The sequence below is a fragment of the Pongo abelii genome, chromosome 12 (assembly GCF_028885655.2).
Source record: "Pongo abelii isolate AG06213 chromosome 12, NHGRI_mPonAbe1-v2.0_pri, whole genome shotgun sequence".
NCBI lineage: Eukaryota > Metazoa > Chordata > Mammalia > Primates > Hominidae > Pongo > Pongo abelii.
This window is the reverse complement of record NC_071997.2, coordinates 68303581-68317957: the sequence shown is the minus strand read 5'-3', so window position 1 is coordinate 68317957 and position 14377 is coordinate 68303581. Positions and strand designations below refer to the sequence as shown.

Below are 14377 nucleotides of genomic sequence, written 5' to 3'. Positions count from 1 at the left end.
AGTGGCCACTCCCTTCTCTCTTCAGCTCTTTTAGAGCTTTATTCAAATACCACCTTCCCAGTGGGGCTTTCCCTGGACTTCCTGTTTGATATTGCAAACACTTCTCCTCCTGCCCCAGCATATGACATTTTGCATCTGCATCTCCTCTTTCTACTTTATTTGCCCCCTCAGCACAGTTCACTATCATATTGTATATATACATATATTTACTTTTTCTTGCTCATTTCTATCTTGTCCACTAGAATACAAACATGATGAAGGCAGGGATCTTTTTTTTTTTTTCCTGCTATATCACCCAGTTTAGGACAGGGCTTGGTGCACAGTGGGTATACAAAAATCTGTTTTAAGAAAGCAGAGGCCGGGCGTGGTGGCTCATGCTTATAAATCCAGCACTTTAGGAGGCCGAGGTGGGTGGATCACTTGGGTCCAGGAGTTCGAGACCAGCCTAGCCAACATGGCAAAACCCCATCTCTACTAAAAATACAAAAATTAGCCAGGTGTGGTGGCGGGCACCTGTAATCGTAGCTACTTGGGGAGGCTGAGGCAGGCAGAATTGCTTGAAGCCGGGAGGCAGAGGTTGCAGTGAGCCGAGATCACACCACTGCACTCCAGCCTGAGCGACAGAATGAAATTCCGTCTCAAAAAAAAAAAAAAGTAGATAAAATTTGAGGACAAAACATTAAAGAATACTTATATAAGAGTAATTCTGAAAGTGGGGGTGACAGACAGAATAACAGAGTTCAGTGATGCAGAGTTTTGCTCTTCTGATTTGCTATAGGGCAATGCTTAGAGAAAACAGAGAAGGGAATGGAACATAGGTTTATTAACCAGTGGTCTCTAAAGTGTGGTAGCACAGCAGGGTGTGGCAGCTCAACACCTGTAATCCGAGCACTTTGGGAGGCTGAGGCAGGAGGACTGCTTAAGAGCAGGAGTTTGAGACCAGCCTGGGAAATCTAGTGAGACGGAGTCTCTACTGAAAATGAAAAAAGTTAGCCAGGAATGGTGGTGTGTATCTGTAGTCCCAGCTACTCAGGAGGTAGAGGTGGAAGAATTGCTTGAGCCTGGGAGGTTGAGGCTGTGGTGAGCTGTGATTGCACCACTGCAGTCCAGCCTGGGCAACAGAGCAAGACCCTGTCTTAAACAAAAAAAAAAGTGGTAGCACAAGATGATCCATTGCAACGAAGGGCCAAAGTGTTAGAGTTATGTTGAGCTTATAGCCTTAAAGACTTAATAAGTGGACTTTCACCAGTGCCCTCAGTCTGGGTCAGACGGGAAGAGTGAAGTGGGACACTCAAATGTTAGAAGTAATTAATCCTAGCACTTTGGGAGGCCAAAGTGGGCGGATCACGAGGTCAGGAGATCGAGAGCATCCCGACCAACATGGTGAAACCCTGTCTCTACTAAAAATACAAAAATTAGCTGGGCATGGTGGCGGGCACTTGTAATCCCAGCTACTTGGGGGGCTGAGGCAGGAGAATGGCGTGAACCCGAAGGTGGAGCTTGCAGTGAGCCGAGATCACGTCACTGCACTCCAGCCTGGCGACAGAGTGAGACTCCGTCTCAAAAAAAAAAAAAAAAAAAGTAATTACATACTTATATTATTAATTATTCCTACCCTGCTTTACATGTACTGGAATACTTTTACATGAGGGAAGTAAGCAAAGAAGGTTGCAAGAGGATAACCTAGTAAAAAAAACTCTGATGTCTGAATGGCTTCCCTTCTTGTCTTGCTTCATTACCCTAACATTTGAGATAAAGGGAAATTTAATTCCTTGAACAAATTAAGTAGCATTTAAATATAAAGATTACTTTGATAAAAGAGTTAAGCCATAAAGATTATCTTTCTTGAGAATGCATTTAGGAGACCTAAATACAACTTTTTCTCCTCCTTGGCCAGAATACTGACATTCCCTTAATACAACTGAGTAAGTAAAAGTGTTCTATTAGGCCATGACAAAATAACAGTTCTGCTTGAACAGCAAATACCCAACTGATCATTTAAATTGCCTGAATTTTTAAAACTTGAATTTGATAGAAAATGTGCCAGGTTTTTCCCTGCTAGAAGAAATTGTTTTTACCTGTTAGAAGAAAATGCAGGCTTTGGGAAGGGCGTGAAACTTTTATGGTTACGAAGCCACTATTTAAATAGTCTAACATGCAACTTACAGGTGCCAACTCCCTAGCAAGGCTTAACTTAGAAAAGGCCTCAATTATTCAACCACTAACAAAGTTCCTTTATTAAGAGAGATGCTTTTCAAAAAGAACCAGAGACTTTAAAGTGTTACGTTAAATGCAAACTCTTCATCTATTTCAAATGAGTATTTTTGGAGTGTGGAATAGAGTTGTTCACAGTTTTCACTTCTGGTTTCTCTTTCTCAATTATGCAAAAATGAACTCACAGAGACGAATTCAATTATCTATTTTGAAAAGTATTTACTTAAATAAATTAATTGCAAATAAAAATTAAGCTACAATATATAGCCTGAATAGAAATGACTAGAACAAATACAACACAGGACTTGCTATCTTGCATTAGTCACAAAGCATGTGACAATCTAGAAAACTTCAAAATCAACTATGTTTCTTTGAAAAAGGGGTAACAGCAGTTACTGATACGTCACAACTAATAAACTTATAATACAAGTTTCCTGACATGCATTTCCTGAGTGAACCCAAATGATCATTTTTTAAAACAAGGAAGTTTCGACAGTTGAAGTAAAATAAAATAGTTCATGGCTTCTAAGCAACAAGTTTTGTTTTTTAAAAACCAAAAGAAAATTCAGAACAGTTTTGTAATAGGATAAATTAAAGCTATGCTACCACATATAAACTTTGCTACAGTCAATTAAGTATTATACAACTTTTCAAACTAAAGGAAAACAAATCAAAATATTAAAAGAAGATACTGTCTAATCTAAAAGTGTACTGGTTTCTACAAGTGTCAAAAAAAGATTTGATGTAGTGCAACTGTCTATACTTGTGGTGCCTTTGAAAAAAGGGTGGGAAGGAGGGGAGAGAAGAAACTTTTCTTGCTTCTGGAAGCAAAAGACATATTGGAATTAGAGAATAAACAGACCATGCAGTGCGTCACTCCACGCTGCAGTCATTGGTGCTCATCTGCCAACCAAACATTTGCTTAAGTCTCACTGTGGCAATCTCCTTAGGATTCAAACCCAGAGTTAAGGCTGGTCTGCTAAAAACGGGGCACTACTGTCATTCAACCCTTTAGATCTCTAGATTTCCTAATGCCTGAATAAGGCCAAATACAAAATAATTAATTAAGCATTTCTTTTTCCAAAAGCAAATCAAGTCACTCTCCTTTCTTGCTAATTTATATTTTTTCTTATGGGAATGATTTTTTTCTAGAAACAGTGAACAGATGAACCACAGTTTATATCCAAAAAATAAACTTGCCAAATGCTGCTGATACTAAAAACAGATTAGTTATCATGGGAGAAAAATAGATAATCTAGATTAAATTGCATATTCAAAGGAGCATATAAAATGTTTCTTAGCATTAAGGTTTTGTTATAGTACTACGCTCGAGAGAAACATTAAGAAAAAATCTTTCCTGATTATCTTCAATGTGGTTAAAAACAAACACCTTTCACACACGTAATTAATATGAATTTGGTCTTACAAATTACAAAGTATTCTAATTTACCAAATTCCATATTTAGATTGGGGTCGGGAGAGAGGCTCTCTTGTCCTTCTTCCTAACTTTGCAAATCCTTGAGCTAGGTTGCTCACTAAGCTACCATTCACACCAAGGGTGTGACACCATCGTTACCATGCTACTCTATCAAGAACATTCTAAGGTATTTTCTATAATAAAGATAAATAGAAAAAAGTTAATATACATGTCGCTGTATTTTACAATGTTTGCAACAAACTGTAAACTAACATAGTTTGAACCAACAGTACCCTCAGTTATACAAAACAATTTCAGCACTGAGGATAGGTGATTCAAAAACACTAAAAGGAAGGCATCAAATTAGACTATGTCTTTTTCTCCTCAAAATATATTTTCAAAACTCAGAATTCAGAAGACATACTTTCAGAAATTCCTTTGCTTGAGTTTCCCAGATTTTTGCTCAGAAATTGCTACTATTTATTATAAATGTTTTAAAAAAATTCTTCATCTTAATGCAAATGACCAGAGCAGAAAAACTGTGACGTGGACAACAGGTTCGAAAACCCAACTCACTTAGCTTATAAATTTATAATGTAGTCCTGCAGGACAATGGTCTGTTAGTCTAGAGGTCCTTGAAAAATAAGTCTGATGTAGCCTTGTTCACCAGCCAACTGATGTGCACAAAAGGGACAGGCTGCATGAAAAGTATGAGTACCATGAGGAAGCGGGATCTGGGACCAATAGGCAGTTGTCTTTTCTGAACACACATGCCCACATGGGCTAAACGCATGGGTTGGAGGGCCGGCGTCCACATAAAATCCAGCTTCACATCCAAGCCACAGAGGAACATAGGGACCGACAGACCTACACATAGGACATTCACGATCTTTTCCATCACGTTCTTCTTTGTTTCCCCAGTTATGATAGCCATGTACATGGCCGCAGTTTAGATATACCCATGGTTGTTTTTCATCTACAACATCTTTCCTCTTCATACTAGGAAATGCTAGTGTGTTGAACCCTACAGGGCACTGAGGTCGTGCTGCATTGATTTCCTGTCTTAAAGCTTCTAAATGCTTCACGGTAGGAGTGTGGGAAAGGCCTTCTGCAGTACGCCATAGCAATGTTGCACCACAGAGGTCAATTAACGAGCCATCCTGTAACTGATTGGTTTCAATTTCCACCTAGAGGAGACAAGAGTTGAAAAACATATTCACCACTCTTTTGGATTTTTACGTAAGCGTTTTGGTTTTAAGTACTCCTTACTCAAGAAATGAGATTTCCTAGGATTTTCACTAAATATTCAAGAAACTGACAGCAGTTATGAAAAACGTTAAGTTTGAAAATCAAGGCTAAAATATCAAACATTAACATATTTCTTTTTAGCCTTATGGTAAAGACAACTTATGATTAAAACATCTGGCTAATCAATAAGTCTAATATTTTTAATGAGGTAAATATGGTCAAAGATATACAGATGGCAACAGAAAAGATCAGAGAGAGTGCTGTTTAGTTTAAGAAAGCTTAGGTTTTAAAATATATTAACATGATATGACAGAAGAATGAACTTCCAGAGTTTACTAAAATGTTCTTGTTGCCCAGGCTAGAGTGCAATGGCACGATCTCGGCTCACTGCAACCTCTGCCTCCCAGGTTCAAGCTATTCTCCTGCCTCAGCCTCCCGAGTAGCTGGGATTACAGGCATGCACCACCATGCCCGGCTTATTTTGTATTTTTAGTAGAGACAGGGTTTCTCCACGTGGGTCAGGCTGGTCTCGAACTCCTGACCTCAGGTGATCCATCTGCCTCGTCCTCCCAAAATGCCGGGATTACAGGTGTGAGCCACCACGCCCGGCTACTAAATGAAATATTAAGAGACTGTCCTCTAGTACAGAATTTGGTAGTCAGTGTTTGATAGACTTAGTATTCTGTGTTGGCAATAGATTTAAGAGTTTTCTGGAATGTATGTAATGCATTCAGTTCTACTCATCCTATGTGTTTACTGTAGCTAATTAAGAAAACATCATTCAGTATTTACCATTTTTCCTCTCTGCTGAGCTGATCTGGTTTCACGCAGGCTAAATACATTTCCACACACCGATATTTCTCTCCATATTCCAGGCTTGGAGTCTTCTGTGAACCCATTGCGTGGATGCATCACAAGAACACCATTAGTGGTCAAGCCATCCATCTGCCCATCTGATGTCTTCCATTTGGCAGCCTTCTCCTAGTAGAAATAATAGCAGTGAGCTTCCAATTACTTGTAACTTGGAATGAAAGCTAGTATAAAAGAAAGCATCATTTAGGAAAAAAAGCTTTTTACCCCAAGAAAGATGTTTTTTGATGAGTCAAATCCTGCGGCATAAATCCGTGCTGTAAAGGGAGGATTCCGTTCACATATGATTCTGCAGGCAAATCTTGATATAGTGCTTTGTACTGACTGTGTATCAGAATTACTTTGACTTCCAGGAACCGTGTCAGTTACTACAAAATCAATGGGGCTTTCAGTCGACCGGCCAATCTGAGGGAAAAAAAAATATCTATAAACCCATTCAAAGAACACAGTGGAAAATCCATTCAAGAAGCGCACAATAAGGAGAAAATATTAGGCCTCTGAAATTTCTAAAGTTGAAGTTTACCATACTTAATGTTGGGGGCATCTATACTCTTGAAAACTAATCAGTCAGACTGTCTCTGATGAAGTAATCACATAGAGCATGGAATTAAATGAGAACTTACAACAATATACGAAACCCTTAGGGAATGAAGAATTCAAGAATGGCTGAGATTTCTGGATGGCTGCAGATTTTAATTTTAACCTTTTTTGGATGGAAATATGTGTATCATGTAGGTTTTTTTCTCTTTAGAGATATTTAAAGAGATATTCTACCTTATTTAACAGAATATAGTGAACATATATAAGTAAATCTTTTAGGATGACTGCAGAACATTACACTATAAATACCACTTACATTAAGCTGAAATGCAGTGATGTCTTCAGGTGCTATAAGAGGTATACAAGACTGCTGGTCCTTATGTCAAGGGCTTACATAGCCTTGCTTTGAGGTCTTATGTACACTTCACATATTTTCTTGTTTCTTTTCTGTCAGGTTGTCAGCTATCGCTCCTTGTTTTTGGTCACGCTTGTTTCCAACAACAAGCCCCTTTTTTAACTGGCTACTCTTACTCTATTATGGGTTGAGAAATCAAATAACCTATTTCAGAGAAAAGTATTTCAAAAGGTTCTGGTGAGAGCCTAAGTAAGGGATTCTCTAGGGAGAATAGAAAAGGAATTTCACTGCATCAACTTTGTGGCATTTATTTTATATAGATACCCTTCCTGGTTCTTAGGGATATTTCAGAGAGTCAAGGTTCCCAGATAAGAGTTCTGGATGGGTGAGGTGTCAGAGATTTAAAAATATCTTCAGAGGTACTAGCTAGTAAATAAGTTAATTTCATTTTGAAAGTTGAAAAGAAAAAAGGAAATCAATGGGGAGATGACAAAAGTGACAAGTGTTACAGGGCTTTAAAGCAAACATTTGGAAATTATCAGTTCATGAATGTATTTGTTATAAAGTAGTACCATAAAATTGAAGAATGTGGGTACTGAGAAAAAATACTGAACCTCTACAAAGATAAAGACTCTTAAAAGTCATTCTTTACATATTTTAGCCTCAAGTTCCTCATATCAGCACACTTTCAGATAAACCTCTTTAGTGTTTTTGTCCAACTGTCAAGTATAAAGTCTTTTTATTTAGATTGGATAGTTTTAGAGGGAAACTAGTTAACAAATATAAGATTGGATGTTCCTTTTCTTTATTCTTAAAAATAAAGATATCTTAAATGGCCTCAGATCTTTGAAACTAAAAATATTTCCCCAAATAAAAAGGCTCTTTAAAAGCTAAAAGATATAGGCTAAGGATTGAACTAATATTCAGAATCAACAGAAGTAGCACTTATTTGTAAAGAGACTGTTCCAGAGAGCTGACATTTCAACTGGGTCTTGGAAGATAATATTTAAGACACTGAAGCAATATTTGTAATGACAATGAGAAGAAACAAGTATCTATAAAGAGAAAAAAACCACCATGAATGTGCAGATGCCAAAATATGATTGTTAATAATTCTTCCCCTGCTATTATTAGCATTAAAAATACAGTTCTTTTGTTACTCCCCCTTACCCTCATGAGAAAACTCAATGGTTCCTTATGGCTTATCCAAAATTTGTAGTTTATTATTTCTGATAATAGTTAGAAACTGACTCAAGATTTGCCTCCCATCTACCAATCCAGCCGAATTTCCTGCTATTTGTGTATACTAGCTACAACACAATCTTTTACCACACTGTGTACTACTTCTTCGCCATCTCTTTTGCTAGAATGCTTTTCTACTGGTTGCTGGTCAAAATCCTACTTAACCGGATAAAAAGATCTACATGAAAAGGCACCAGTGTAAAGTCTTCTCTCCATCCTTCTTCAACACAATGTGCTTAAGATTTAGAGGGTCAGTACAGCACCTAGGCATGTAATCTGCTTGTAATGTCTCCCTTATGTACTTCATAGTGACAAACAATGCATAGAGTTGGAGTTGGAATATCTGATGACTTGAACAATAAATGTTCTTGTTCAGTTTACAGGGTAGACAATCCTAGAATGTTTCCAATACAATTCCTCAAAGACTGGCTAGTTTATCAAGGTAGTTTCTGATATATCACAGTCTTTTTGATGCAGAAATGTTTGGATTTTCCAAAGGTATAATACCTGTAGAAAGGGCATAATCAGTTTATGATACTGGGAAAAATTCTCTACTTTATGAAAAAGACAAAACCCAAACTGTTAAAACTTATTTAAGGGCCTTCATGAGATGGTGAAGACATTGTTTCAGAATTCACGATGCTTGGTTTAATTTCAGTTTTGCCCCCAAGTAACTCTATCATCTTTAACTCACAAGATTTCAGTTAACTTCATCCACAAAAGATAAGCGGTAAACAAATAAATATAAGGTACTTTCTGAAGCTAAAATTCTAGCCTGTGACCAAATATCTTGGAGATACACACACACACACACACACACACACACACATATATATATTTATCTATATTTTATTAAAGAGACGAAGTCTCACTATGTTGCCCAGGCTGGCCTCAAGCTATCCTCCCACCTCAGCCCCCTGAGTAACTGAGACTACAGGCCTAGTAGCATCTTGATTTTAAAAAAAGCTAAGCTCATTCATTTTCACTGCTTGTCAGTGAAACAAAATGTGAAAAATCATCCTAAAGCTCTGTGTTAGGTTTTTCTTGGATCTAAACATTAATCTTCATTAAAGATGTTATTTATTTTTGGTAAAAGTGAGGAAAACATAATAAATGCCCACATTCTAATATTAACTAGAGAAAAGAAATTCAGTATCTCATTTCATTAAAAGGGTTGGGCAGAGGGAGTGGCTTCAAAGAAATATTTCACTATTGACTGAAATTAAATATATTTCCAGGTCTTTTCACTTTTATTTGCCTTGTAAAATAAAGAAAAATGGAAAAGTCAATGTGACAATAATTATAAAAGCAACATTATCAGGCAATGTATATTCTACTTAAGTTTGTTTTTAAAAAGCCTAAGCTTCGGAGAGCTCAATATTAAGGGAGAAGATCAAGGATTCTATTTACATCTTTGGAATTGACTGTCCTAAAATCTATCAGTTTATAAAAATATCAGCACTGGATTGGTACAAAAAGTAAGAGAAAAATACTTTTATTGCATGAGTAGCATTGACCAAATACGTGCTGAGAAAAAGGTTTGATTTCACATAGATAATACAAATAGTTAGCAAGTGCCTGGATTGTTTATTACCTAGAGAGGAAGGTGGGAGGTAGTGGTAGAAAAAGTCATAAATGTGTGCAGAATATTTACTGTTTTCTTTTTTGGATAATAGCTACTATTCACTAAGTGTTTTTACTAAGTGCCTGGCACAGCGCTGAGTACTCTACATGTACTCGATCATTTAAGCCTCTTAACAGTCATAGGGGAGAGTCTATTATCTGCACTTTACAGAGGAGGAAATTGAGGCATATAATGGTTATGTAATATTTACCAGTAATTCTTATTCTGGAGCCCATCTCAACCATGCTAGACTGACTTCTATTTATAAGGGTTAGCAATCAATCTATATTTTAATAAAACACAGTATAAAAATCTGATCATCCTTTATTTGACCTCAGCAAAAGTCACCAACAATAGATTTTTAACTTTTTTGTTTTTTAAGAAAAAAAATTTTAGATGTTATAATACCTGAAACATATCGGTGTTGCTGTCATGAGTATATTCAACCACCACAGTCTGGGCCCGAGATAAAGTATATGATATGCTATGCTGGTCCTTGTTGCTTATTGCCTAAGAATGAAAAAGTTAATAGCAAAAATTAGTAGGCAGGTCAATCCAATCAGATAAGCTTTTCATTAAAAAAAGGGAAAACTATTTATCAAATACATGACATATTTATACATTTTTCCCCTGAAATTTAGAGAGGTTAATAACTCCTGTCAGCTGTGACAGTAGTTTCTCGGGTTGAATGGGGTACCGAAGAATATTTAGAAGCAGTTACAGAGTAAAAACATAATTTTCTTTCTTTTTTTTTTTAAAGACAGAGTCTTGCTCTGTCGCCTAGGCTGGAGTGCAGTGGTGCAATCTCGGTTCACTGCAACCTCCGCCTCCCAGGTTCAAGTGATTCTCCTGCCTCAGCCTCCCAAGCAGCTGGGACTACAGGTGCACGCTGCCACGCCTGGCTAATTTTTTTTGTATTTTTAGTAGAGATGGCATTTCACCATGTTGCCCAGGCTGGTCTTAAACTCCTGAGCTAAGGCAATCCGCCCACGTCAGCCTCCCAAAGTGCTAGGATTATAGGCGTGAGCCACCGCGCCCGGCCCATAATTTTCTTTTATCAAACCACTAGACTCCCTTATTAAGTATTTTAAATTATAAAATAATCAAAACCAAATCCCACATAAAAACAGAAAACAATAGTACTGCTCTGATAAGAAGAAAATGCAAAATCTTGCAAAATAAGAGGAATCTTATTTTTGAAGTCATTCAGAGAGCTATAAAGTTCACTCATAAGCCAAGTTAACTGGTTTTCTAACCATTTTGTGACTCTACAGATGACAAATGTTTGCCATTTGCTGGGTGAGATACAGGAAAATGCATTTGGGATTTGGTCCCAGCAGATAAAAGAAAATAATTAAAAAAACACATTCATAGAATGATTAAATATTACCAAAGGAAAGGGATGTAATGCTTATGACTGTACTTCTGATTTACCTCAAACTAAAAACATTGCTAAAAAGAACTTTTCAGTTTTGTTTTCAAGTGTTTTCTATGTATATGAGTTGAAGATAATATCAAAGGAGGGGAAAAATCTAGTCATCACACAAAGGAAGTACAAATGGGCTGCATAAAAAGAAAACAGACACAAAGACAAAAGACAATAATTATATACAGCAAAGAAGCTAAATGAAAAATTCCTTCTTAATTAGAAGTTTGGCATCATAAGCTTTTACTTGGTTTCAATTTGCAACTAATCTGTAATAGATAAAGCCTTAAAACAACAGCTTTAAGACTGTCAAATTTCCAAATATACAAAGAGAATACAGAAATACCCTATTTCCAAATATAGAAGAGACTATACTAACGACTCAGCTTTATCAAAGCTTAATATTGCCACTTTTGCTTCTGATTTTTTTTTTTTTTTTTTGAGACAGAGTCTCGCTCTGTCGCCTAGGTTGCAGTGCAGTGGCGCTATCTCAGCTCACTGTAACCTCCGCCTCCCAGGTTCAAGTGATTCTCCTGCCTCAGCCTCCTGAGTAGCTGGAATTACAGGTGCATGCCACCATGCCCGGCTAATTTTTGTATTTTTAGTAGAGACGGGGTTTTGCCATGTTGGCCAGGCTGGTCTCGAACTCCTGACCTCGTGATCCGCCCACCTCGGACTCCCAAAGTGCTGGGATTACAGGCGTGAGCCATTGTGCCTGGGCTGCCTCTGATTTTTTTAAGGAATTAAACTACAGATACAATTGAGGCTGCCTACATGTCTCTCCCAGTTCCCTTTTCTCCACAGAGGTATCCAACCTCAAGAATGCAGTGTAGATCATTTACATGCATGTTTTACATATTTCTTTCTACACATTTAGGTATTCATAAATACTATATAATTGTTTTACAGGTTTTAAACATATATCTACATATACACACACACACACACACACACACACATATATGTTTTAAAAGACGAGGTTTTGCTGTGTTGCAGAGGCTGAAGTGCAGTGGCTATTTACAGGCAGGAAAATGGCACACTACAGCTTTAAACTCCTGTGCTCAAGTGATCTTCCTGCCTCTGCCTCCCAAGGAGCTGGGACTAACAGGCATGTGCCACTGTGCCCCGTTAAACAGCTGACTTTTCAATGAAACAATTACTCAGTATTTTGAAAATTAATTCTTAGCGGCTAAGGAGATTTTAAAACATTGGTTTTTATGTGCTTTGAAATTGTAATCTTTGTTAGTTATTAAACCTACTCTAAGGCTGAGAATAAAAACTATGTCAAGTTACGTTTGAGTCTCACTGGACTACAACGCAGGGTTTTAACTACTCATCCCAGATGACTGCCAGACTAAATGCTTAATTTTCATCATGACCTCACAAATACATTCCTCCACAATTTAAAGAGGAAGAGTCAATCTTTTTTTTTTTTTTTTTTTTTTAAATTGAGACAGGGTCTCACTCTGTCACTCAGGCTGCCATACAGTGACATGATCTCAGCTCACTGCAGCCTCTGCCTCCCGGGCTCAAGTGATCCTCCCACTTAGGCCTGCCAAGTAGCTGGGACCTCGGGGCATGCCACCACGCTTGGCTAATTTTTTGTATTTTTGGTGGAGATGGAGTTTCACCATGTTGCCCAGGCTGGTCTCGAACTCCTGAGCTCCAGTGATCCGCCCACCTTGGCCTCTCAAGTGCTGGGATTATAGGTGTGAGCTACCGCACCCAGCCAAGAGTCAATCTGTGATCCCTAAGATTCTTATTGCCTAGTAAAGATGAAAGATGAAAAAGAGATAACAATGAAAACATGACGGCATGGCAGAGTAAAATAGGAAGAAAAGTACAGAATATGGTATTACAGCGGCAGGGATTAGAAATATTTTCCCTGATAGTGGTTTTCAACCAGAGGTAGTATTAGCAGTCTAAGGGGCATCTGAAAATATTTTGTGCATTTTTTGGCTGTTACGAGGATTTGCAGGCTCAAATGGCATTTTGTGGGTGAAGGACCCATAAATGTCCTGTAGTATGTGGGAAAGTCCTGAACAATGAAAAAGTGGCACACCCAAAATGTCAAGAGCACTCTGGGGGGAGATACTGTAAGAAGCTCCTCAGATTCAATCAATCTGAGGTTTACTTCCACCACCTGCTTAGTATATTCCTTCCGCCAAAGGAGCAAAAACAAACTGTCCCTTTTCTGCACCAACTGGCTCCCAAATAGTAATGGAGGAGTCCTAGTCAAGGCCTAAGGATTCTTTCACAAATCAAACTGGATATAAAACAAAGCTGAAAAGCCAATTACCTTCAGACATTGAAGCTGCAACCTAAAACCACATCATATGCCAATTTTTCTGTCTCTTGTTTATTTAACTTACAAGGATATGCTTCAGATGGTGTAATATTAATGTACATCCTAGGGCTACTTAGCTAAAGATACAGGTACTTCCAGGAGTCAAATAACTCTTTCTAATTTTTCTTATTTGCTCATTACAATATCAAATTATTTGTAACACAAAGTCAGTGTTATAAAATTGGAGGCAGACGAATTCACAGAAAATATAAAGATGTGAAATTCCCCCCCCCGTCTGTCACTCTAGGAAAAGCCCAAGTATCCTGAAATGGTGGTCCAGCTTCTGGAAATTTTGTTAGGAGAATAAAAGGGGGCTAGAAGCATGAAATAGGCTAGGGGGTTGAGAAGTTATATTGTAGATGCAGTTGGATATTGCCTTCATAGCTTTGATTCAACTTAATAATTATTGAGGTCTACTTTGTGCAAGGTACTATGCTAAAATATATGAAGTTATAAACCAAAAATGAATACAACTAATACACAGAATCTTAAGTAAAGACCCTTAGTTTAAAAATTACCTCATCCAAACATGCTTCTAATACCTGAATACACATATTATACATCACATTCTTCATCCAGCCCAGGGAGGCCCCTCTAGTAACAGAGTGGGAACTTCCCACTTCTCAGGGCAGACAGCTGCATAATTCTAAGTACTAGATAAAACCCTGTCCCCCATCCCACCTCTTTTAATAAGGAAAGAGAGTGTTTCCTTCTAATTTCCACCCACTGATCCTGGTTTGTCATTTTTTTTTTAAAAGTCCAATTCCCCTTCCATATGGCAGCTCTTCAAATACCATGTCTCCAAAGTCTCTTCTCCAATCCAAACAAAAGGCAATTTCTGAAATAGAAATGTGAGGGGAATGCTAGAGAATATAAACAACACATAAAAGTCTTTCAATTTCTCCAAGTTAATTTATGTAGCTTTTTTTTTTTTTTTTTTTTTTTTACCTTTGCAGCCTGAGGAGTACAAGCAATATGGACAGTGCTGGGCTTCACCCCATTTGCCTTAGGTCTTTTAAACAAAGCAAACCTACTTTTCCTCCTTCCTCTATCGCCATTTGGGAGAGACCCATTATACCTGATGGGGGAAAAAA

At 37.7% G+C, this 14377-nt stretch overlaps 1 protein-coding gene across 4 annotated transcripts in view; it reads right to left on the bottom strand.

The window, feature by feature from the left end:
- Positions 1-2413: 2413 nt before the first annotated feature.
- The window catches only part of PELI1 (pellino E3 ubiquitin protein ligase 1), a 59750-nt gene continuing 47786 nt past the window's right edge, over positions 2414-14377 (bottom strand). For 3 of the 4 annotated variants that reach the window (XM_009237251.4, XM_009237252.4, XM_054548137.2), the window contains 5 exons: positions 14232-14361; positions 9919-10020; positions 5957-6154; positions 5672-5860; positions 2414-4818 (listed from right to left, as the gene is read on the bottom strand). In XM_009237251.4, coding sequence (XP_009235526.1) covers positions 4252-4818; positions 5672-5860; positions 5957-6154; positions 9919-10020; positions 14232-14361 — 1186 coding nt within the window. In that variant the 3' untranslated portion in view covers positions 2414-4251. Of the gene's footprint in view, positions 4819-5671; positions 5861-5956; positions 6155-9918; positions 10021-14077; positions 14206-14231; positions 14362-14377 lie in introns of those variants that run through there. The other variant, XM_054548138.2, reaches the window with a different exon arrangement.